A 26,480-nucleotide genomic window follows, 5' to 3' on the forward strand; every position below is an offset into this window, starting at 1 on the left:
ATGTAAATAAGATGACAAACACACATGCTTGCTCTCTGATCAGTCGGGAAAACAAACTGACTTTCTCTCCCTCTCTCATTCTCAGGTTTGAGAACAAAAACCTCACACCGCTAGGAAGAGGGTAATCTACAAACAGGATCAGCTAAATCAGCTGTGTGTGTTTGAATGTACAGAGAAAGGCAAAGACTGTGAGCGCATAAGAGGGACAGTGTGAAGTGGACAGTATGATTAAAATCAAATAAGGCAAAAGTAGGGTTTTTGTTTTACTTTAATTTAAAATCTGGCAACATGGTCCAACATAACATAATCCAGCGAGGAGCAGTCTTAGCCTATCAAATTTATGTAATAGCATAGTACTATCAAGCATTGTTTGTTTTCGAGAACCTTGTACACATTGAGGTCTTTACCGAACAGTTCTGCCAGTATAGAATAAGACAAAACTCAAACCAGGGACGTGCAAGTTGCATGATAAGCGTGTAATTTCTTTACAGCAGGATACCTTCTAAGAAACCTCCCGTTGTGTCGGCTCCAACTGAGACTTAAAATAAGGCAAGACAAAATATGAAAGAGCATGATGCAAAAAGAATCTGAAGTGGAGACAAACTTAAACATGCCAAAGTCAATTTGGTATATTAGACGCGTTTTCTATGAAGAGTCACAATTAAAACATTTTCAAACTACAGGTCTCGCAGAAGTTGTTTACATTTTACTTGGGAGTCTCAATCTGGTCATAATAAGAAGGGTGTGTTTGTACATGTTTCGACCAAGAGACTGGTATGTATCTCTGTAAGAAAAGTGTGAGCATTACATAACTGGGAAGAAAAAAGTAATCATTATCAGACATTATTTACATGTTGTTTAAAGGAAATATAATCCAGTTCTGAATGCAAAGTCTCAAATATTTGTATATGGGCAAATGATGAACAGCCTTCCTCTGAGAGTGTACGAGTGCATGTATGTGTGCTCTGTATGCACAACATCACTGCAAATGTATGTTTAAGTTTGTGTGTGTTCATGTGACTGTTTGCTCGTGACCAGATGTGTCTGGCTACATTGCGTTGTTGGTTTTAAAATGATGCCGACTAAGCACCATCCAATAGTCAGCAAACATTTCACCAAGAGGAAGTCGGCTGCTTTCACTTCAGTTGAACCTGCCAGTCTTAGGCGTGCAACCTGAAACTCAGGCTGCATGACAGCATGTCGTAAGGAAAAGGTTGACACATAGAAAGCGATTTTTAAGGAAGAACAGTATGATTGTGTTTGGGTGTGCAAATCCTGTCAGATCAATCGAAACCAAGAATGCAATCAGATCACCACATTCTGCACTCTATCCCCTATTATATTGCTCATGCTGGCTGTGGTTTTCCAGCAGAATAGAAACACAAAGAAACTAGAGCAAAAACATATGCTCGCCATTTACATCTCTCTTTGGGACCAGTGTTTGTGCAAGATTTACTCAAACAAACACAAAATACCTACACATGGATTTTAAAGTGCTGTGTTTGGAGTGAAATAAAGAAAGGCGTGCATGCAAGACTCACCAAAAGGCCTTAAAAGCTTCATAAATGTCGGCAAGACGTTTTGGTCCAGGCTGCAATTTTAATCCTTGCTGTCGTACCTTAACACACAAACACAAAGAGTAAAGACTCAGCAAACACAGTAAGTCAGGTTATACTGTACATAAGATCAATACAGCACCCAATGCCACGGCAAATCCACTCTCTCATGTACACAAGCATAAAATTAAATCAGTAGCTGTCAGTAAACCAGAATTCTCACAAAACAGCTTAATGAAAACTGTCCCTCCCATCACTCTGCCTAAGTAATTTGAAGGAGCTACAGCTGTCCAAGACAGATATATTTAAATGTAATTGTACTCTGGATCACAGAAATGTAGGTAAAACCCTATACACATATCTGATAGTATCAAATGGATGTGCATCTCCTCTTAGGAAAATAAAAGATGGCTTTTTAAATGTTATCTGACAGCAAAAAGGCAGAAGAACCCTGTTGCGGATTTTACAATGCCATTGAAATCAAAGTGAAAATGGTTTATTACATTATCGTTATTGTATGTATATATTAATTAACCACTTACTAACAAAATAAGCTGACATCTTTAATGTGTTTCCTGAAATTGTCCACAACCCAAAAGTTATTCCATATGCAATCAAAAAATAGAAACCAGAAAAGTTAGAACCAGAAAATGTTTTAGTACTCCTGATAAAGAATCTACTTTAATGATTAGTTAATTTCTTTCTGTCTTATTTTCTCAACTTTTTAATTTCAACCCTAAATGTCTTTATAAATAACAATAATGTTGAAATATAAATGCACCAACAACCACTGACAATAGAAACACCAATGATTAGTTGATTGAAAATAAAGGAACTTCTCATATGATCTTTATTGTTAAAAGACAACCCCAGAACCCAATCAAAGGTTTGTAAACTTCTCCAGTAAACTGCTCCTTCCTTCCTCAAAAGCTGTTAATCTACTGTCCCAACTGCAACCCTGAACAGTCTGTTTTTTCAACCTGCTTTCCATCCAAACACCATTTAGAAATGCTAATTATAAACACTTTATAATCCAAGCAACCTAATTATGCAACCTGACCTGAGCCTGGCTCTCTGAACCTCCAGCTCTCTTTTTGTTTTTGACACAGGCCTCACTACTGTAATGCCTCCCCCTCCACCACCTCCTCCTGCTCTCTCTCTCTGCAGCAGCAACCTGAGATGCTGGGTATTCCGCATGCCTGAGCTTACAAACCTCGGCTAAAAAATGTTTATTACCCGTCCCCTCTCGCCTGTTCTGACCGGACACCGTGCTCACCTCGCCGGGTAGTGTCAGACGGTGGCTCCGTGTTTCTGTCCGCTGAGCGTCGGACTGTCTCTCGGCTCTGCGGCAGCTTCTGTTGCATAGGTTGCCAGCTACTCTCCTGCAACTGACGCCACAGCTTTAAATACGCCTTTAAAGGAATATCTGTCGGAAGAAGGGACGTAACGATGGCTTCCGTCGACGTCACGGCTAATTTGCATAAAAGGGGAGGGGCTGCAGCGGCGGAGCGGAGAGCCTGAGATTTTAAAGGTGAATCCCATGAAACATGTCCACTCACAGAAAGTCTAAAAAGACGTTTATCTACACTTTACTTACAAGTAGCCTACGTTTACTATTTGAGTATATTCATTGTAAGCTACTGAGATATAATCTGCAATATCACTTTTTATTATTTTATTTGTTAAATGAAATAAATAAATGGATCAAATAAACCTTTACTATTCCCTAAAGAAAATTATTTGTCAGAGATGATTACAACCACAATATGTATGATACACTAGCATAACGTATATGAAATATTTATTTTTGAGGGATAGTATTTAATTTCAGACGGACAAATAGTCAATTACACACTAACAAACAAAAGCAAAGGAAACAATACACAACACAGGTGCAAGCTAACGAGAATTGTGAGGCTGGGTTAAGACATTTTCCACCATTGATTTTTTTACTTTGTTTTGTGTTGACATTGGCTTTACTACCTCACAGTTTTGGGGTCTCAAAACTACATTTGCAAAAAGAATAACACTTTCAGTTTGTGTCCTATTCCCGCTTGAGAAACTAGAATAATAGAAGTTCAAATTGAGTTTTTGAGTATTTGGTAGGGGACGTGTTGCAGACAAAGTGCTGTAAAAGGTGACGCAGGGCTTAACAGAAGAAAATAAATACTGAGGTTCAATGAAGAATTGATATCACAGATAAATCAACAAAGTGACAATCATATCCCAATTATGGATTATTTGTATACCTTTGTTTATTTCAGACCTGCACTAGCTACAGTGAAAATGAACTGAACAGAAAGTGTTAAGTTCCTTGTACTTGACTAGACGTACTTCAACACTTTAAGTTGCAGCTATTGTTTTTCCGCTTAAAAAGAGCTTTTGCTTCCTGTAGGTAAACATTTATGGATTAAAAGGAAACAGATTGGGAACTGCAATTCGTCTTCGATAGCAACCGAGGCATGAGTGGACCTGCATAGTGAGAGATTAACAGCTGCTTATGGCTTTATGTAACACAACAATGTTCAGCATACACATAAACATACTGATTCACTTGATTAAACTGCACATGCAAACTCACAGTATCTAAGGGACTGGAAGGAGGTTTTTAGTTTGGAATTAAAAACACCTTCACCCTTCTTAAAAGGAGGAACAGAGGTCATTTACAGAGTAACAGCTTTGCAAGGATTCAGTGGCCTAGTGACAGCTGACAGTCTGTTCTAGCATTATGTGTGTTCTTCCTATCACTCTGCCGTGGTGAAGCACAAAATCTACCCTTAAAAGAGTGCATGATTAATGTAATACACATGTTGTTTATTACAAAGGAATGCAGCCCAACAAAGTGACAATCAGCCTGGTGATGAGTGAAGAGACAGATACACTGGTGTGTCAGAGCTGGAGCGGTTATTACTCAGGGACTTTGTGATCCCTGAAAGCGTGTTGGCATCTCAGATCCACACAAACCAAAACCTGTGACACACAGCTGGGTAGCTACTACCGAGGGAGCAGTGTAATGGTCCGGTACCTTGCTCAAGGGCAAATCCTATCAAACTACAACTCCACACTCAGTTGAATAACCAACCTTCCAATTTCCAAGCCATGTCTTTATGGACTGTGCCACTGCTGCCTCGTCAATGAAAGTTCAATTAAAAACTATCCCTGTTATATTGATATTGTGGGTTAAAATCCGTGAAAGTGAACTTCAATAACCTCCTGTCAGGAAATCTTGCTTAAACCTTAAATTGTCATCGAACAGCAACATCTTGTGGTGAACTCTAGAAAGTGCAGAATAAAACTTTTTTTTTTTTCCTTTGTTCCTTTGCTTGTAATAAAGACAAACTGAACACTTCCTTTATAAAATGTGTATTTGACTTTGTTCACTGAGGATTAAATATAAGAAATCTTGTTAACAGTTTAATACAGTTTCATATGAAGGCTTATAAAAAGTCAGGTAAGACATCTTCATACATCAATGGTTGAGTTTGCATCATCACTTTGTTTAGTCTTATGTTGACATTGCCAGCTATATACATAAAGAGATGATACGTTAAGCCCTTTAAATGAACTTCAGGTGACACTAACTGAAGATTATCCTACTTGTTAAAAAGTTGAAGAACAGGAAAAACACAGATGAGTGCCAAGATGTCCAAACATATTGGAGAAATTTTTTTTAAAGATGGAAATAATAAAAATGAGAAAACTTCAGTCTGTTCTGTTTCACTTCGTTACTACACATACAACTCGTGTAATAATTACTACTCAAGAGACCATGTAAAAGGTACAGAGAACAAATGTCTACAACTAAACATTTTAACATTTGACTAGAAATGTATGCCCCAGACTTTGCACTTAAAAGTATTAACAGAATTATTACTAATGTGCATAATAGCATGCATTTTACAGCTGGGAATGTTGACTTGACGTTTGTATCGTCTGTCAATCTTTATATAAAAACTGTTTTCCTTTACTCATTAGGACCAGCATGAGGTAAAACAAATTTTGTAGGAAAATAAATAGAGAAGAAAGTGAAACGTAGCCTAACAATGAGGTAAGCAGTGTCCGAACTACGGGGGGACTCGGGGGATCCGAGACCCCCTGAAACTGACACGAGATCCCCCGAAAACATGATTTGGGAAATGTTGGGGGGTCTCTAAAATATCAGTCAAGTCAAGCGCAACAGCAAGCGCCCCCCCCCCGAGAGAAAAATGGGACCCCCCGAAAATCTCGGCATAGTTCGAACACTGGAGGTAAGTGTTTGACAAATGATACAACAAGAGCAAAATACTGTGGAGTTGTTCCTCATTCTGTGTGTTTTTATCAGATTCCAGTTGTTGCAGGACTAAAACAAGTTTTTCTTGTGCGTGTTCGAAACATATGTTGCTGTATCACATGAGTTTGATTCCAGCTCCCAAGTTTGGTTCATCTTTCATCGTATTTCTCATCACTCCCCGCTGTACATTGTCCATTAAAGCATTACATCCATCAAACTAAACATTTTCTTTCCCACGTGATGGGGAGATCTCCAAGTGTGGTTTTCAGGGCAGTTTGACTCCTTTGAACTGTAGAAGCACACCTCAGAAACACAGTGGGAGGTGAGGCTCAGTCACACAATGTTCCCACATAATACTAGTTTGATTAAACTCCATATAAAACAGGGTACAACATTAAATAATGCGTGGTATGAAAATACAAAAAATGCCTTGAGTAAAGTGAAGCATGTTGGAATAAAACAATGTCCAACTTGTTTCCACTTCTCATTTTTCAGTCTTCATTTGTCCTTCATGTTCCCGAAAAATAAAGTGTTAGTACGGTTAGTAATTCAAACTGCAAAACACCACTTCATAGCAGGTGGGAGAAGCTGCTCAGCTGGTGACACTTTATGTAAACATGTTGCTTCACATGACTGCCATGTGATTCCTTCATATTTTCGAGATGCATAAGGCAAGGCGAGGTTGGGAATTGGATCGTCTTTCCAAAACACAAATCCTCGCTCCTTGTCTCGCAGATTCAAAAGTTTTGTTCGCAGGAAGTTCGAGAGTAGTTTCATCGGAGCGATGGCATTCAAGGAAGGAATACTTCCTACCCAAAGTGATGATTTGTTTATCCAATATCACAACGTGTCACCTTAAATTTGTGAGAAAACCCCCCACCCCCCAAATAAACAATGTCAATCTTGTGCAAACATGCTATTCGTTCATGGGAGTACTGTGAATGTATGTTTGGAAAGCAGTGAAAACGTGAAAAAAAATAAACCGTTCTTCAAAAATTGGAGGTAAAACAGGATGACTGATTGATAGAAATACCCTTATTTTGTGGGTGAAGTTTTCCTTAACAAACTCAAGCTCCAACTAGAATGTTAGTCCATTTCCAGACTGATTTACTCCACCTTCCAGATGGCGATCTTTCCGTCATTTTTGCCGGCTCCACTGAGGATGTATCGATCCTCCGCAGAACAGAGCGCTGTCACCTTGTCGTTGTGGCCGTGAAGCTCCTTCATGACCTGGTGACGTTCTGTTTCCAGGATGTAAATCTTCCCTTTGCTTGAGCTGCGGCCAACACCACCGACCCAAACCTGGAGAGAAAATTTAGCTGGTAATGTGGTTTTATTCCATGCCTCTGCCAAGACTAAAATGCATTTATGGTGATTTTAAGTTTATATTGACCTGATTTTTAACTTTGATAATGCAGTAACATCCGGTGCAGTCCTGTAGAGCCACGCGGTGATACGGTTTGGTAGGGTCCTTAATGTGCCAAATACAAACTTCTGCTGAGTCCATACAGACACTCCACAGCTCCTCCTTCTAATATACACACCAACAACAACAGAAAAAAAGGTCACACTCAAATAAAATGTAATTTTGTGTGTGTGTGTGTGTGTGTGTGTGTGTGTGTGTGTGTGTGTGTGTGTGTGTGTGTGTGTGTGTGTGTGTGTGTGTGCGTGTGTGCGTGTGTGCGTGTGTGTGTGTGTGTGTGTGGTACCTCAGGTAACAGAAGTATGGAGCTGAATGTAGTTGTGGATCCTTTTTGCTGCTCTGGTAGATTCAACCGATGTTTTAATGAGCCGTTCCTCCACACCTCCATTATGTTGTCCCTGGAGCCTGAGGAGAAAGACAGGCAATAATGAAGAGTGAGATGATTCAATTTCATACCACAAACTCTAAAGTCTCATACACGAGTGTACATGTTGAATGATTGCTTGCTCTTTTTTTCATATGGTTTGGGAATTTTCTGTAGTTGTCAGATTCTGGGAAAAGGTTGCCTCAAACCTCTTTGATATGTTGGACATCGGGGTGCCTCAGTCGTTGGTTGTACTTGTTTTAAATGATCTGTCCAAACTGGCGTTGGCACTGATCAGAGAGTGAGTGATATTAGCTGAGCTTACAGCTGCAGAAAAATGCCACCCTGTCTTTCTTTTTGAGTGTGGGATCTAATATGTTATTTTTTTACTGGATTGTGAATGCTGGTTTGAGAAGGACTTTTTTTTCTCCAATTTTACATGTTATCAAACCCATGTGTAATCCTCACAAATTTCCAGTTTTAATGCTCCAGCTAAATAGTGTGAAACTTACAGCACCAAAGCGTCCCCTCACAGCTGTAGACGGACTGCAGGCGGCCGCAGGAGAGGCGAAAATGCCTCTTAACCTGAGGGGTTGTATAGATAAATATCACAATTACGAATTGAAGAAAACGTGGATTGAAACAGGGAAATAAATTGTAAAATGGACGAGCAGAATGCAGAAGTTACTCTGACCACAATACTGTGTAAAGTGTCCATTAAGGATTATTTATATAATTTTAACATTTTATTAAAGACACAAACCTGAAGTGTTGAGACGTCCCACACCATGACGCTTCCCTCTGCGCTGCAGGAGTACGCCACCTTCTGGCTGAAGATCATTACAACACTTTATGTCACTATGGTGCTAAATTGATGAACGCATATACAGTACATCTGTTGCAGGGCTGATGCAGTGTCTCACTTAAGCTTTGTTAAAAACAATTTCATTCACCAGCATTCATTTCAAGTTCAGACACAATATTCCAAACAGTATGAGTATGGGTGTCTGTGTGTGTTACCTGTATTTGTCCGTGTCAAGCGCCAGTCCGGTGACCTCCGCCCTGTGTTCAGTCAGCTGTCTGTTACAGACCATGGCCACCATGCTGATGATGTAGATAAAAGAGTCCTCAGAACCTACCCAGACCTGATCCTTATCCACTCCCAGCATGCAGTTCTGAAAGAAAAAAAATAGATGTCAGGAGTCCCACAGCTACAGAGATATAAATAAGTAAGTGTCAACAGAACTAGAGGTTTTATGACTAAATATGGAAACAATAGGGATCAAGTTAGTGATTAAAGGTTGCCTTGTATAGGGAAAGTTGGCTTTTCCTAACAAGCAAGAGTAGCAGGTATTTAGATAAGTAAGTAAAATACAATATATACGTTACAATCAGCATTATTTGGGACTTGGGCAAAAAAATGCATTTTGCAATATCTAACTTCTCCACTAGGTGATAGCATTGTCTAACCAACAACACTGAGTCCTGTGAATATGATTGCTGTACATCTTACATAATAGTCTGTTTTTACACATTTTACTGTGGATAAAATGTTCAATTCATGACTTAGTAACTGTGAGCAGATATTTTTGTTTTGAGAGAACATAAAGACACACACACTAACAGAAACACACACTGGTTAACGTAGGTTAACATATATCATGTTACCGTGACCTGCATGCTTGAGGTCAGTGATAAGAAAAGAGCCTTAAAACTATACACTCAGCCTTAACTTAATTTACCATGAACATTCTCCAAAGAGCTTTTAGGACCTCCAGCCAACATTTACTTGTTTGCATTCTGTTTTGAAAGGCATGGTTTGCGCAGAAGATGTTTTAGGCTTAGGGGGAATGAAAACTATTCAAAACACACTTCCTGAACCCTCGCTTGCCTGAAGATAATGCTGAAGCTATTCAAAGTAAAGCATGCAGGAGTCAACGTGAGGAAAACAGTTTTATCCATATCTGATGTCAGTGGCATGCATGTTCTGCTGATTTTGTCCTGTGATTCATAGAAGTAAAAAAAGTTTCACCAAATGCCGACACAAAGTGATAGGAAAACTAGTGAAAAGTTCCCAATTTCAAGAATAAGGTTCTCTTAATCGTTATAAATGTTTTCCACTTGAACAATAGTAAAGTTATTAATTACATCCTTGTTTCAGGTACAAAACCCTTGTGTTAATCAAAGACAGTTGAAAAAAATATTGCCACAACTCCTGGGCAATATTCAAGATCAGTGTGTGCAGTGTGTTTGTGTTTTTACCAGTCTTGCATTCCCAACGTGGCAGGTATGTGTGAGGGACCAGCTTGAGGCATCAAACACCATCACCTTTCCCACGCTCACAGACACCCATAACTGACCTGAAACACATGCGGTATTTATCAGTTGTTTCTTAATACCTTATCTCCCATTTGTGACCTAAAGCTGCAGAGTGTTTACTCATTCAGGAGGCCAAGAAGGAGCTTTGAACATCAGCCAACAGTTTGAATGGAAACACTTTATGTACAAATTTATTTTTCTGCTGTCTGACTCCACCCAGGCATCAACTAACGGTCCAACTTCTCCCAACAGATTCAGTGCTTTTTTTAAAAAGCTGGTGGAAAGAAAATGAAAGTTACACCCTGTATTTCATAGAGGGAGTGACACATAGGGACAGTGGGACCTAGAGAGGAAGGAGAGTAATACAGAGTGAGTGAGAAAGAGGGAGGGTGGGAGAAGAGAAGTGGGAGTGAACTGGCAATATGCCAGGAATTCAATTCAGTGACCTATATTCAACCCAGAGAGGCAAAGACGGAGGATCTGAATAGCCAGATTTGTTCTCCGTCACCAACAGAAATCAGAGAGCTGACTGCATTAGAAGAACTGAACAGAGTCTGTATATGTGGACATCGCTGACTATGAGTGTGCACAAGTGTGGTAGCGCTGGAGGTCAGGCTGCCACCAGCCGGGCAGCTAAGTGGCCCCAGATGGTCGGTCCACTGAAGGCATGGGCTTTGTAGTTCTTATTTAGCTGTTTTCCTGCCACGTAATGCGCCAGCCTGTCTGTCCCAGCATAATAAAGTCAAAGGACTGTATGCAAAGGGTAAACAATAGGCAACCATTCCTGGGTTTTAAGGTCAAGTTTGACGGCTGGGATTTCCTAATGCATGACAGATTTCAAAAGAAAAACACAAAGTGAGGTTTTTGAGCTGCAACAATCTGCCAGAACAGCTTCAATGTTCTCCTGTGTAAGTGTAGTTTTTGAGACATAATACCTTTTCCAAATGATGCTTCTTTATTTGGTGTTTTTATTAAGTTATAGAGAGCACAATCTGACATATTATCATTTGTAAGTTGCTTGTTTTTACATTGATTTATTAATGTTTGAGAAGGGTAAATGTTGCTCTAAAAATTGCATTTTATAAATGACTAAATAGTAAACTACATTTCTTCATCTCATCAACCCACTGTTATGTTCACATTCTAGATGAGCATCTTTTATTCTTGTGGAGCAAAATCAAGAATGTCTCAGGATTACACGCCAAAAGTTTAACGTATTAATTAGTTTCTCCCAGAAAGGGAGAGCATATCATCTGATGAGCACATGTTTACTACCGCTAAAGACAAATGGGATTTTTAGTCTTAATTGCATATTTAAGGAGCTGCTTCCCTCCTTATAAAGATACGTTTCTGGCCGACTTCCTCTTTTATTGTCCCTTTACAGACGTCTTAAGAAGGAAGTGTTGTTGAGAAACGTGGTGTGCAGCTTTATGACTGTCGGTGTTTCTTTGTTTGAGTAAAACAGAGTGAGTGAGAGAGAGAGAGAGAGAGAGAGAGAGAGAGAGAGAGAGAGAGAGAGAGAGAGAGAGAGAGAGCTAGAGAGTCGATGACAAAGCAAAGGTCGTGTGTGTTATTGCCAGTCTGTGTGTGTGTTTCAGAACATGTGTTGTCATTTAAGTTGAAACTTTGGAAGATGAAACTCCCCTGAGAGAAAACTGTCATCAGTCTTCACGGTGATATGACTTATAAGAATAATGAAGGGATTGGTCCCATTGTTACAGTTTGTACCTGGTGTGTAAAGAAGTACATCTACAGCCTGAGGTGCAGCGAGCTCCAGTGAGGGGTTAATTTTATGCTTCAGCGTCTCTGCCGTTGTCTTGGGAACCATCATCGGCACTAGAGAAACAAAAACCATTGATAAAAAGAAGAAACAAACTTTTTACAGGTGGTAAAGGCACAAACACTCTTTAAAGGAAACAAACAGCAATGAAACTGATACGTCATTACGTACCGAAGAACGCATTAATTGATCACAACCAAAACCAAATCATTAACCAAATCTTTTTTTTAATCAGATAAGCAACCAGAGTATCTAAAATCAAACTGAATGTATAATGCCCTTCATGTTGACAAAAAGGGTTGTAAAAGTAAAGCAAACAGGACAGGAACTGAATCAATAATCACCCCCACCTTCCATCTTGATGCGGTCGAAGTGAGCCAGCTTGGAAGCAGCGTAGATGGCCTTGCTGTTCTGAAGGCTTCCCACCACTGCGTCCATCAGCAGGGCGTTGGTCAGAGCCTGCTGCATGTACTGGGGGTCCTGGCGACAAAAATACATAAAGAAGTACATGTTTTATTTCAGAAAAGCACTCATTCAACATGAATTACATTACTAAGTATCAATATCACTTCAAGTAGATTCCCATAGTATTGAGTACACACGTGTCAGCTTTAGTCCGACCATAAAGTCCTGAAACTACATTTATACTTGATATGTAGTATCTTGGATTAAAAAAAAGACAGAATAAGTGAAACTGAAAAAAAAACATGTGGCCTCTATGAAATAATAACATTTATTTTAAAAGAAATTACACAAATAAAATACGTTCAAGCAATTCCAGACAAATGGACTCACAGGTTTGAAGTGAGGTATGGGTCTAATAAAACAGGCCTTGATGAGATAAATAATAAAGCTTGGTGCCAGATTTCTTGGCAATACTACTGCCAATCCGCCGTGTCAGACAAGCCTGCTGTCAGTTCACATTCACAATATACTGAACAACAGGAAATCGAAAAGTGATTTACGAGAGATAAAGGGGGGAAAAGGTAGGGGGGAGAGACGAAGATCTTACAGTTACATCATCTGGTTTCACAAAGGAAACCCTGTGTTTGTTCAAGTGTGTATTTCTGTTCCTGTATGCCTCAGGGAATTCTAACCAAACCTACCATGTTCCATGAAGCTCACAATGACTGGCAAGCACACACACACACACACACACACACACACACACACACACACACACACACACACACACACACACACACACACACACACACACACACACACACACACACACACACACACACACACACACACACACACACACACACAGATATGGCAAGGTATGAGTAATAATGGCACAAGATAACTCACCAAATGATCATTCATTCATTTGTGACTCCCTTTTGTGATCCCTTTTCCCCTATGAACAGCATACACTCAAACTGGCACACTTTTACTCACACACCCTTCAGTTCCAGCCTTACCTTGTGTTGGTCAGCCATGTTGCGCCCAGCCCACATCTCTTTGACCATCAGGTTCCACAGCTCTGTTTCCGTTTTCAAATTAGCCTCAAACGTGTCCTTCCTGCCCTGAACCCGCAGCTTCAGGCTGGGGATTCGCAGGAGCAGGAAGGGAGCCGAGGACACTTTCACCTCCTACAGGAAAAGAGAGGAAAATAGGATCTAGTTTTTTTTATTTCATATGTAAATACTTGACTCAAAAGGACCTTTGTCCTCCCTTTTGTTTCACCTCTAGATCCCGGTACTGTGCAACATCCACGTATCCTGGTCTTCCGTCGGTCAACAGGAAGAGCCGTCGCTGAGTCATGGCAATCTTTCCCACACCGCGGCTCGTCTTCACGGAGGAGGAAAGCTTGAAAACACACTCGCTGGGCTCAATGTGCTCATAGACTGACGTGGGCAAACACACCTGAAAATCACAGAAAAACAATGGATTGAAACAATATGGCAATATGCAAACTCAGGGACCTCTTTGGAAATAAATACTTGACTTTGTGGTTTTATTCCTGACAACGTCATTTTTGTTTGTATTTTGTTGTCATATTAACTAAACTAAAGTAAATGGTTTGATTTGCCATACATTCCAACAACCCAATTGATGAGTACATGCATTTTTATTTTCAAGTGTGCTTCACATCAGACAGAATATGCTTAACAAAAACAAGTTTCAATGCTAAACATCAAAACCTTAGTTATCGATCTGTCCTGATGCTGTTTTATGGTAAAATATACTCATAATATCAGCTGACACAAACAATATAATGCAGCATATTTAAGCGTTGGGCTTTTTACAGATAAATCCTACATACAGACCTCCTGTGCCTCTGCCTCCGTCTCCTTCCAGATGGTGTAGAAGACTCTGAACAAATCTGGCCCAACCTGCTTCTGATGACCTGCAATAAATTAACACAGAACAGATGATGTTTGACAATAACTAAAGACCTAGACATTTACCTTGAAATGGTTGACTGAGCATTTAGGGAGAGTTCAGCTTCAGGAAGGGAGTGTGTGTAGAAAAAAATCTAACACCTTAAAAAAATCTATACATTTGTGTACGAATAAAAGGATCAGAGAGGCAAACCACAACGATTTTTTAAGTATAACATATATTCATTTTGGGAAAGTATGTTAGAATTAAAGGTATTCTTAGATATGCAATACCAGAGAAATGCATAATATGTGATAACAGCTGAGAAATCCATAATAAGAAATTAGTATAAGATTACATTTCCTACTAAAGAACATTGAAGAAATTATAAGAGAAATACTTACTACAGAAAAACCTACTTTTCAGCTGAGGATAATTGTGGACACAGTGGGAAATACTTATAGAATAACATATATATTCATAAAATTCATTTCTTCTTAGAAAATGGACACTTGTAACCTTACATTTCTGATTTTAAACAAGTCATAAGTAAACCTCTACAATATTTTGGCTGTAGGCCAACATAAACTACATTAATATTAAAGTTTTACAAAAGAAATACTCTTTTCATATTCTCTCTCTTTCTCACGCACACATGCAAACATCTGGTAACATCTCCTTGCAATCTTATCTTCCAGCATTCCTGCACAGCAAGAAGTTGGGGGTTGTCGAGCAAACTGTATGAAAACAATGACTACATACAGTAAGCAGTCTGTTCACTCCCCAGCACACAACCAACATCCCACACAAGGCAACTCACTGAGCAATAGAGAAGTTGTGTAAATTGCACAATTTTAAGCTTTTAGTAAAATTCTAAGCTCAAAATTCAGTATCATAACCACAGCAGAACAATGACCAAATGTCTGTCTACTACCTCTTTCTAAATATTTGACCACAGTGAATAATTCAATCAAATGTAAGAGCTGTGTTAAGTGAAGTACTCTGCAGTTGGACATTCGTAGCTGCTAGCTTGGCATCCAACACACACACTCTGTATCTCTTCCTCCAGTGCTGGTAAGAAGAGGAAATTATACCCCACAGGATGATCATTAATTTTTCCAATAACATAATGTGGAAGGCAAGATAAGTCCTCACAATAACTTCTCCTCCTTAAGAATGATTTTATTTGGCTGTAACCTTATCTATTTTTATGTTCACCACTGCCTAACCTGGCTTTTACCTTAAATTGAAAACAAATTACTGAGACCACAGCTCATTTGACTCAAATATCCTGTTATTTTCGTTTACATGGCGACCAGTTTGAGATCAAAGGAATGTTTTTCAGGTCACAGCGGCTCTCACGCTGGCTAGCATTAGTCAGTCTTTGCTGCTCGTAATGCTTATAATATACCAACTGTGGTGTTCAAGTGTGCTCGTTAACTAAGTAGAAATTACTGATAGCCAACAGCTTTGTGAAAAGCAAAGTAAAAGTGAGTGACCACTGGAGCCCAGGTTACACTGGACACTGAACAGCCCTGCCTGACAAACTCTCCAACTTCAAGAAGGGTGAGGTAATGATTAACCTGAGGAATAAATGTTTGCCTGGAAAAAGGGAGAAGGAGAGTTGTAGAGGGACATTTGTGTGCTTCAGTGTGTGTGTGTGTGTGTGTGTGCGTTTCAGCCGAGGCAGCAGCAAGATGGCCTGTTTGATCAAATGAACAGAAAACGGCCTTAGCTGCTCTGTTACATACATGTATGCATTTGCAGTATACTACACGACTCACCTACAGTTAGAGCGTCAAAGAGTCTATTTATGGTTCCTTGGTCTTTAACGATGCCAGACTCCTGGACACATTTAACAAACTCCTCCAGCTGCATGTATTTTTTCGGCAGCTGGAAACGCTTGACGGAATCGTGCTCTTGACCGTTGCCATTGAGTGCGCGTTCCCGCTCCTGATCCCTCTTGAGCCGACTGATGAGCCGTTTCAGTTCTGGCCGTCTGTCCGCCTGTGGAGAGATGTGTCAATTTTTTGTGATTCACAAAATGGTGAATATTCCAAACAAAATTGTTGGCTTTTAGCCTTTAAATAACATTTTCATTGCAGTCCACAAACTCTTCTAGCAGCACACAAAGGGACACATGCCCCTATATTCATGGGGTGTTCTGGCAGAAATCTAACAGTTCTATACATTACATTTAAAACTTCATTCAAAAATCTCATAGAAGCTTTGAATGTTAAAAAAGATTAGGTGTTGTTCACAATGATTGCTTAGATTCAACATGACTACCATACAGAATATAAATCAGGTGCTCTTGATGCAGTAAACTGAAATGAATGCAGAAAACAGCATTTACAGCAAGGAGACTACAACAAAGAGTCTTCATTCATGACGGACTGACCTGTAACCGTTCAGCTTCTGGCAGCGAGTCGACCACTGACTTCACCATCTGAGAAGGGAAGATATCTGAGTCTGTCTTATACAGACTCTGAAAGTCCTCCAGTGCATCCAGACGTCTGTTGGACACCGTGTTTACCAAACCTCGCAGGTAGTGGTACCTAGAAAGACATAAAAATGATTTACTTGTCTAAAAGTCAGTTATTTACTTGAGAGGATAAGTGTGACATGTAGCTAATATTCAATTAAAAATCTTTGTTGATGATTACTCCCAAAAAAGTGTTTTTATTTTGTGAATATTTCCCCTGTGCTACTCTCAGTCCTTTACACAAAATGGAACTACAGAGAATGAATGTTTTCAAAAAATGTCACAACTTGTGGTAAAGATAACTAATGTACAATAAGTTACCCAAGACTACATGTAAAATAATTTTACAGCATTTTATTTTCTTGTTTAAAATGTAAAATATTTTGTGTAGTTATTTATTCAGGAAGTAATACTTAAGATTGCGAGTCACACACAGATGTGGAGTCAGACAAAACTAATATAATGTGTCAGCATTTCTTAAAGAAAGGAAACACTTCAAAGGCTAAAGATCATTCAAATATTACACTTTCACAGCTTAACAATAAAATATGCAAAAACCCTTTCTTTACTCTCTATCAGTTTTGTCTACTCTCAGTACCTGGCCAGCAGAGCAGCCTCCTCAGGCAGAGTAGTGTTAATAGCCTTCCCCAGGGAGGACACCATGTCAGAATAATAGTTCTGGACGTAATGATAGGCCAGCGGCGGGGGGAACTCGGGAAGGCGGAAAACCTTCACCACTTTCTGAGGACACTTCAAACCTGAAGGGCGACAAAGAAAGTTAAAAATAGGTTGACTCTACAATGATTTCCACTCTTAATGAATCCATCTCTTTCATCAGTTGTATCAGTACTGACCAACATCAGGAGATATTTTCCTGACGGAGGCTGGTCTGCTGGAGCTGATGGCTGTCCCTGTGTCATTGGCAGGTTGTTGCAGGTTAGGCAGACTGGCCCCCAGCCTCTTGCTCAGTCGGTCATTTGGGCTGGTGTAGCTGCTATAGCCAGTCCTCGACAGATCGGACATGAGAGGACGCCGGGGAGACTCTGTCAATGCACGATTCCTGAAGAAAGAGGACCAAGATGTCGAGGTTGAGCTTATGTCGAGACATCAGATACTGTATCTAAAGGCAGGTCCAACTATGATCTTTGTCAATATCATTACATAAAGGCTATATCATTTTAATTAATGGGTTGCGACCAATAAAGTTATATTTTCTTTATCTTTTGAGAGCTGTTTCCCTTTAATGAGAACCTTATACTGCATTTTCATTTCATGGTACAGCATGACTTTACTCATGTTGTTTCTTTTTTGGTTTTCCTATTGTACAAAATATGGATAGCACCTGGCACTTTTTCTGTTACCACCTCTGTTAAAGTTCCACACAGGCTGTGATGATACTACACGTTGAGTTAAAATTCAGCAGGCCACTGATTTGTCAGAGAAAATCGCCACTTTGGGGCTTCTGTCAATACATGATCAGAATGTTTTTTATTTGCTCAACCCAGATTTAAAAAAATTAATAAAAACAGTTTTACCTCTTCCTGGTTTATCATGTATAACATTTTAGGAAAGGCCTGAAAGCAGTGGGCTCCTCTGTGTTGCCTGGTTATCAGTCCCTTAGTAAGGACATCACACCAGCATCATACCTGTGTGAACGGTTACGCGTGTTCTGCTCCATGCGACTGAAGGTGTCTGATTTCCTGTTGAGCCTGTCCCGCAGGAATGTGTGGAAGATATGGGTCTCTAAAACCTGGGGACAGCAACAAAGAGACACATGCAGCACAGATTGTCAGAGTATGTGTTTGTGCTTGCTATTGTGTATACGTGTGTGTGTGTGTGTGTGTGTGTGTGTGTGTGTGTGTGTGTGTGTGTGTGTTTGTGTGTGTGTGTGTGTGTGTGTGTGTGTCTGTGTCTGTGTGTCTGTGTCTGTAAGTGTGCAAGTGTACCTTCTTGTAAAAAATCTGGTCTGCTGGCTCCCTCGTCCTCAGGAACTCCTCACTGTTAAAGACTCTGTGTTCATGGTTCAGAAAGTCCTGGACGTCTCTAACAAAGTAAAAACATACAAAAAAGGGAGAAACTGTTAATTACACCTCAAATTACTCTAATATATCATAGTTTGTTGTAAAACCACACACACAAGCGTTACCTGAAGATGTTGACCACTAGTTCCAGAGCGATGTTTTGTATCTGTGTGTTGAGGCGAGTTTGCCAGTCTCTGCGTTGACTTCGCAGAGCGTTGGCATCGGTGCCCGCTCCAAGATGACACAGCTCCAAGTCGTAGTGAAGCTGGAGACACTCAGCCCTAAACACACAGACACCAAGTATGCAAAGATTAGATGGTTGTGAACAGACTTTGTTTTATTCAGTCATTTAAACTCCATTTTGTAATTTGATTTAGTAGGTATTTAGGCAGATCTGATTTTAGTTCTAAATCTGTTTTAGCTTTGATACTAGCCGAGGCTCTGCTGGTTCCAGGGCCAAAAGATTTCTAGTAAAACTTATTTCTGCAAAATACATTGGTGTTTCACTGTGAGTGGGATGCAAAGCCAGCAGTTTAATTTAACAGTTTTTCCGCCCAACATTGATGACACAGAGCAGCTACTATTGGTAGTGAGAGCAACCAGTGAGTTAACTGCTCCAAAAATAAAGCGCTGTCCAAAGCCCCATCCTGCAGTAAACATGTTTAAAAGGAGAGGAGAGATACTCGCATAACAGCAAACACAGTAAAGACTCTCACTGCTGTAAACACAATATTTTCGTTCTTCCTTTAAGGAGGGGCAGTGGGTCAGGTTGACAATCACAATTAGAATGAACAAATTGGGTTAGGGTAAGTAAATAATTAACGTGTTTGTGTGTTTGTGTGTGTGTGTGTGTGTGTGTGTGTGTGTGTGTGTGTGTGTGTGTGTGTATGTGTGGTGTGTGTGTGTGTGTGTGTGTGTGTGTGTGTGTGTGTGTGGTGTGTGTGTGTGTGTGTGTGTGTGTGTGTGTGTGTGTGTGTGTGTGTGTGTGTGTGTTACCTTGACATAAAGCTCTCAGCTGCAGCCAGAGGGATAGCTGGTAGGTCAATGATTTCAGACCATGATGACTGAATGATGCCATCATCGACATTCACCAGAATTAGCTCTTCTGTCTCCTATACACAAACATAAACACACACATATGTACAATAGACTAACTGTTGCAAGCTCTGTCAGAAAAACAAAAAGCTACTGTTAAATGTGAACTAAGCTTCTGTAAGACACTGAATGAATGCAGTATAGAGGTTGTTGTTAAATACTGTATGTGAGCTCAAAAGAACAATTACAAATGAATAACTGGCCATTTGGATTGGAATAATACGGAAGTAAATAAGTTAATAATTATTAATAATAAATTGCACATTTTAACTTTTAAGAGGTGTACGTTTTTTATCAGTGTTTTAATTGCTGTGTTATTTTTATGTATGTTTATGTATGCACCATAAACAGCAGGACTTATTCCTCTTACGTGTTAACCTCCTTGGCAATAAAACTGTTTCTGATTCTGATTCTGAATAGATCTCTGGTGTATGGTTGAGATAGCAAAGGGATTGAACATTCATATAGTTATGGATTGGTTCCACTGGTTCTATTACATGTAAAAAAAAACAATTACCATTAAATAAAGAACACAAGTCTAAATCATGATCATAATATGTCTTACCTTGTATAGGGAGTAATTCGAATTTAATATTATTTCTAACAGCTAACATTGCTTCCATCATCTTGGGAAAGAAAAGTCAGAGTTGCCAGATGTGCCGACATGACCTGGTTTAAAGCTAAAACTGGTATCCTTGATGTTGATTAAAAAAAATCTGTAATAAGGGAATATATTACTCACTGCAGCAACCTCTTCAAAATGACTGATGTGACAGCCCATCAGGAAGGCTGTAGGAGCCATGAGGAAGTCTAGCATTCCTTGTGCCAAGATGGGAACATAGGGCTGCTGCCAGGACAGAGGCTGAGAGAGAGAGGTCAGAGGAACAGGTCACAGATGGAGAAGATGGAGAAGGGGATGATGCAGGTTGTTTTAGAATATCTCTCTATACAAACACCAGTTACTCAGATTGTAAGACAAAATGTTCCTCCTCCACTGACCTGCAGGTAAAGCAGCAAGCTCTCTGCGACCAGAGTGAGTCTGGCCCAGTCAGCAGAGAAGAAGACCAGCCTCTGCTCTTGGAGGAGGTAGGACAGCACCTAGAGAGAGGCCTTAAAGGGTTACCTGAACATTTTCCACTTTTATCATATTTAGGATGTACGTATAGGATGAGATGCTTTATATTACGTCCAACTAGTGTTCATTTTCTCATCATAATTTTGCTTAGTTTTAACAAGAAGCAAAGGGAAGCAAATTTACCAAAATTCTTACTCAGAATATGTCCCATACACAAAGTAATGTACCTTTGTATGACTAAATTAGATACAATTGGATATACTTTATGGATCCCAAATTGGTAAATTGCTGTTACAGCAGCATGTTAGCAAGACATTGCACTTCAAATATAACAGCATAAATAAAAGAAAAAGATATAAATCAATACACTGTACTTCATTGTATGACTTATTCTTGTGTCAATATGTCATGTAAGAGCAATCTATTTGTGCTGCATTACCTGGAGCAGTGTTGTGTGCGTGAAACATAGCAAAGGAAGATGCAGGTCGATGTCGATAAGAGGGCTGTCCTGATCCTCTCTTGATGGAAGAAACACATGGAGCGGACGGAGGCTGAAGGACTAAAACACAGATATGATTTAACTGTTAAGATCTAGAAATTGGTCACACAATGAGACAAATACAGATATAGTTAAGGTAAGAAACAAACAGAGATATATCTCAAAAGAGACAGAGAAAAAAGTATTTCTGACCACATGTAGCTGTCCAGGAGGAGGTAAAGGGACTAGAGACAGCTTAGCGGAAAATTCTTTTATAGTCTCCTCAAAGTCAGATTGTCTTGCAGGCCGCAACTGGACCAGGAGACTGAGAAGGTGGAGACAAAGAAAGATTTTACAAATTCAAAACAAGAGAAGGATATCCATTAACTCTATGTATTTGAAATAGATCATTACCATGACAAGCAGTCTTTCAGAGCATTGTAGTAGGGGAACTTGGAGATGACACAAATGGCAAACGGTGTATAGAGGCGGGACTTTGATGAATTCCATCTTTGGACATTATGGACAGAACCCTCCTGACAGGACTGACAGAGTGGACAGCCAATGAGAGACAATGATAAATTCACTGGATTGATTAAGTTTGTGGTTGTTCGTTTGTGTATGTGGTTCACTGTACCTGTACAGCTCTGTAATACTGTACGACAACTCCATGGGTTCGGTTCCCAAACAGGTCAGTAAAAACTAGGAAGTGATAACTGTCTTCTCTCGGCTCATTGGTTAACTGAAGACCACCTGTCCAAAGGAAAGCAAGACGTCAACACCTGAGTAGCAATAACGATGTTTGTCATGGTTGATAGGGCTTAGTATACGGCAAGTCCTAACACCAGAGTGTGTTTTGATATATAATCTACATTTTGGATTTTGAGCAAGATATGGATCCATGACCATAACTTTTGAGGCAGCATAGCAAGATTATAACTCAAGATCGTAAGAGAAGCTTACTAAAAGTGAAAAACTTGAAGCCTTAGATACAGATGCTGCTGTTAGTCTTACCCGGGTAAAAACAAAAAAAAATCTTTACAGTATTAATCAAGTTTAATCACTGTTATACTCAGTTTAAAGCATGGTAATGTTAGGCTTTTAGAGAGAAAACTATACCAGGGAAACAGAGCTGCGGCAAGGCGATGAGGTCCAGATCCTTAGGAACACTGATGTCTTCTGATGCGGAGGACGCTTCTGTACGACTGGTTGTCTCTCCATTAGGCAACACCTCTGCAGCACGGTCTCGCCTCTTCTGCAAACAGAAAAACAACACATTTTATTAACAAAGAATCATGCTGAGAGCGATCTGAAATGCCTAACGCAAACAATTATGGTAAAAATTGTATTTTAAAGTTTCAAATATGATATAAATGTTACCTTCTTTATAAAGCTTCTCCTCCTCTGGACACGACTGAAAGCTGGTCCAATCAACTGGCTGGAGTTAGTCTCCTTGGAAACAAATGGGGGGGCATGGACCTGCAGTACTTCAGCTTCCAGCAGGGGAAGTTCACCCAACGTACTCTGCTGTTGAAGCTGAGAGACGGTTTGGAAATAGTTATTGTAACGTCTAAATACATGTATTTCTACTTTTACCCTTGATTCTGTAAAGGATAAAATGTTGACGTTTATGTGAATATGAAGCAGTGGCGATACTATTCTTAAACTTTGAATTAGCCAAGTATTTGTTGTATAAAAGAAACATTCATATCTTGTACATATTAAATATCAAGGTATGTTTGTTTTGTGTTGGATAACATGTACACCTAAGTGTTTATGCTGTGGATATTTACTGTCCAGATGCAAATGTATTGGTAATCTAATAGTAGACGTCTTCACTGTCCATGTTGCTATAGAAAGCATGCAAAGTGTAAATGCTTCCGACACGACTTCTGTTTGTTTGCATATTTTCTGTATTTGTGTATGCACGTGTATACTTCACCTGGTATATGTCACGGAGCTTATCACTGGGTGCACCAACCACTACACATGCCTCCAGCAGTCCAGACGGGAGCTCTGCCATCACACACACTGCCAGAAACAGACACACACACACACACACACACACACACACACACACACACACACACACACACACACACACACACACACACGCAAAGTGCATTTAGAGGAGAGAAGGCATGACCACATTAAAGTGATACAATTTAAACTGAGGTAGATATTGTGAGAAAACAAATGGAGATGCTATATGGTTTAAGGCAAGGTTGAAGTACATCAAAGAACTAAAGTTGAGTTACTTATGTAGCTATTCAATTGACTCCATAATTAAAAAGTTAGAAATATTCCCACTTAATTGAATATATCATGATGTATTTGAATCGAAGTACAGATACGGATAAAGAACATTTTATATTTATCTCCCACCCTCACTATAATTACAAAGAACCACTCAAAATCTGTAATCATCAGACATTTCTGACACTCTCAGAAACATACACAATAAACATCTAGCTCACACTGACACACACACACACACACACACACACACACACACACACACACACACACACACACACACACACACACACACACACACACACACACAGATGTTTGAGTGTGGTCACTGGTGCAGTAAAGCAGTTATGTCATCAGAATCACAGATGTGAAAACTAAGTTCCTAAAACTAAATGAACCGCAAAAAAACACATTCAAGTCTTGATTACTGTCTTATTATATAACTTACAGATCTGTTGGAGTTACAATTCATACAACTGGGTAGAAGTAGAACAATTGGCAATTTATCCATTACTTTTAAGTCTCAGAGATTTAAAAAGCAAGTTTGTGATTATTCTCCTCCGAAAACCTACATCACACTACATTATTTCTTTTACCAAATCATTAAAAAATATATATATATATAATTATTAGTAGTAGTATTAGAGAATGTCCTGGTGAACCCTTGGTAATTCCATTGTTAACCATTATTATAAACACAGAACATTGCTTGGAGTCCATATATTCAAATACCTACTACTTATCTATCCATCTGGGTCAGGCAGATCCAAGAATAAACATATGACTTGCATTAGGAACTCTTTTAAATCAACATTTTTCTCAACCTTCCTCTTTCTGTCTTTCAACTCTCCTTCTCTTTTCTATCCACCCCCCTCTGATCACACATATGTTCCTTGTTTATCTACTTTAAAAACATTCTTTCATTCTCTCCTTTTGTCTTCTTGTCTGTTATACCATTTTCTCTTGTTTTTCCCCTTTGACACGTTTTTTTTGTTTTCGTCTCTTAGTCTTCAGGCCATTCCGGCCTCTGACTAACTACCCTGCTGTGTCACGGAAACGCACACACAAACTTAAGTCATTTATTCCCCGAAAACCCCTAATTTTGGAAACCCTGCGTACAAGTGTGTGTAAGTATACACTTCTCGTAAAGTCTAGCAATGTCCACCATCATAGCTGTTTTATAACTTCTCCCGCATTGCACTGTCTCTCGCACACACACTCAAACACTTAATAAAAAGCAGATGTCACGCAATTGAGTCTGAGACTGAAGGAGAAAAACTACAAGAATTTAGAAGTTCATATTGTGTTTCTGAATAAAAATAAAAACATTAATTGTTGTTCATTCCAGATCGTTTACAAAGACTCCATTAGAAAAACATCACTGAGTTGAATAACTAAATAAACACACACCAAACTAAAATATTGTTGAGACTTGGGTGGGGAGTGTATCTTTGAAGATTCTCCTGCAGATATGCAGAGGCTCTCAAGGTGCTTCCACAAACAAGTATGTCTTCATATATTAGATAGGGTAAGGTGCTTTTATGTAGCTGCCAACAATTTCACCAAGCAGTTGCTGGTAAGCAGATGTTTCATAGATGTTAAAAGACATATGGAAGAAGGCTGCTTCCAAATGAAGTGGTTGAGGTGACACGCCTACAAATATGCACTTTGGATTCCTGTTACCCAAAACAGTGCTGCCAATGTAAGCAACACTACAACTTCTCTATTTTGCACCTCAGAGCTGCAGTCATCTGAATGTTAAGTGCTATAAAGCAGCCCCTTACTTTACATCCTAATTAGATCACAAACAGTTTGCAAGAGTTTACTGAGCACTTCTAGGACACAGGAAGAGGGTGAGCTCTTAAAATGGGTGACATGTCCCTTTAATGGGAACCAGACAACATTTACAAGTTTTTGATGGTTTGTGAGAAAACTATAGCTAATTATTCATGACGTAGAACAGATGACTAAATAAAAAAATAATTTGCCTTAAACACTGACACTTTTATCCGTCATTGTGCAAAAAACTGCCTTTTATATTGATGCTGACACAACATGCAATCACACTCCGATTCATAGGAGATTTTTTTTTTTGGCAGCCGGGTGGAAAGGTAGTCTACTAAAATGTGGTTATGATTAGCCACTTCCCTTGTATTAATCATGAAGGGGTATAAACGCTGAATAAATTGTATCCCGGTTCGGGTTATTTTAACGCACCACACGTTTTCATACGGCATTTAGTTGTTTACGTTAATTGTAGAGAGAGAGAAAAAACATCTGCGTTCATCGGTAATGTTAAAACGCAGGACATTAGACCTTTTATCCCTGCAACTGACGTTAACAGAACAATGAATCGTAAAGTCTGTAAATATACATGAAAATGACTTGTTTAGACCAGTCGAGCCAGATTTTTTTTTTTACACAGCAACGTTTACAGCAGAAACTGACCTTAAATAACGAACATTTCCACTGGCACACCGGTAAGTCACACCGGTAAGTCACACTGACGAGAAGTTAGTTGGACCAGCTCGCTTTCATGAATCTGTTTAAAACTTCTAAACGCTACAGTACTAACTTCAAAACTGTGTCTAACTCTTACAGTATGCAGTGATTCAACACTCGCTGACAGTGTGCTCTGGTCTGTCAAACTAAAGGCAGCGCCACGCAACTTTCAAAATAAAAGCTTTTTCCCTTGCACTTCCAGGGGCTGGGTAAAGAGTACCACGACGCCATCTACTGTTTTTTGTCAATGGCCAATGCTGCTATACATTTGCCTGTTTATGTGGTACACTATGTGTATCTAGTTAAATCAACATTGTAATTCAACAGTCCTCTATTAAAACACATCAAATTGTTAAGTGTTAAACTGTTTCAGAGAGTTGTTGATTCTTGGTTATTTTGATGCAGACTGTGATGTTAAATTAACATTACATTTCAGCAACACCTCTCTTTCTAATGCACCGGTTTAGAAACAGAACCAGGATGGGGTCAACCTTTATGAAGATATATATTGCAAGTCTGTTGCAT

General features: G+C 39.4%; 2 protein-coding genes across 4 annotated transcripts in view; both read right to left on the bottom strand.

Moving 5' to 3' along the window:
• The window catches only part of LOC134874966 (solute carrier family 45 member 4), a 42,389-nt gene extending 39,429 nt beyond the window's left edge, over positions 1-2,960 (bottom strand). Inside the window, exons 1-2 of one of the 3 annotated variants that reach the window (XM_063899279.1) lie at positions 2,833-2,960; positions 1,542-1,618 (exon numbers count right to left, since the gene is read on the bottom strand). The gene's annotated coding sequence lies outside the window, so the exon portion shown is untranslated. Of the gene's footprint in view, positions 1-1,541; positions 1,619-2,769 lie in introns of all 3 variants that reach the window. The other 2 variants (XM_063899281.1, XM_063899280.1) reach the window with 2 other exon arrangements.
• Positions 2,961-3,340: 380 nt separating this feature from the next.
• On the bottom strand, positions 3,341-26,088 carry dennd3a (DENN/MADD domain containing 3a). Its single transcript, XM_063898851.1, has 30 exons — positions 25,902-26,088; positions 23,140-23,228; positions 22,578-22,733; positions 22,317-22,452; positions 21,835-21,950; positions 21,612-21,742; positions 21,411-21,522; positions 21,159-21,278; positions 20,644-20,742; positions 20,387-20,506; positions 19,546-19,661; positions 18,675-18,830; positions 18,475-18,571; positions 18,175-18,278; positions 17,383-17,588; positions 17,127-17,286; positions 16,445-16,601; positions 15,828-16,050; positions 13,989-14,068; positions 13,405-13,584; positions 13,140-13,310; positions 12,063-12,192; positions 11,661-11,768; positions 9,876-9,973; positions 8,634-8,788; positions 8,377-8,443; positions 8,126-8,198; positions 7,536-7,654; positions 7,220-7,357; positions 3,341-7,128 (listed from the first exon to the last, which is right to left on the bottom strand). The coding sequence occupies exons 2-30, from the start codon at positions 23,218-23,220 to the stop codon at positions 6,934-6,936; spliced, it is 3,804 nt and encodes a 1,267-aa protein (XP_063754921.1). The 5' UTR covers positions 23,221-23,228; positions 25,902-26,088; the 3' UTR covers positions 3,341-6,933.
• Between the last annotated feature and the right edge of the window lie 392 nt (positions 26,089-26,480).

This window comes from Eleginops maclovinus, chromosome 13 (genome assembly GCF_036324505.1).
Source record: "Eleginops maclovinus isolate JMC-PN-2008 ecotype Puerto Natales chromosome 13, JC_Emac_rtc_rv5, whole genome shotgun sequence".
NCBI lineage: Eukaryota > Metazoa > Chordata > Actinopteri > Perciformes > Eleginopidae > Eleginops > Eleginops maclovinus.

Coding starts and splice junctions, on each gene's coding strand:
- dennd3a (XM_063898851.1), bottom strand. CDS start 23,220: ATGGCAGAGCTCCCGTCTGGACTGCTGGAGGCATGTGTAGTGGTTGGT. Junction 22,453..22,577: donor GGAGAAGCTTTATAAAGAAG/GTAACATTTATA, acceptor TTCTGTTTGCAG/AAGAGGCGAGACCGTGCTGC. Junction 16,602..17,126: donor GAGGCTGCTCTGCTGGCCAG/GTACTGAGAGTA, acceptor ATGTCTTTCTAG/GTACCACTACCTGCGAGGTT.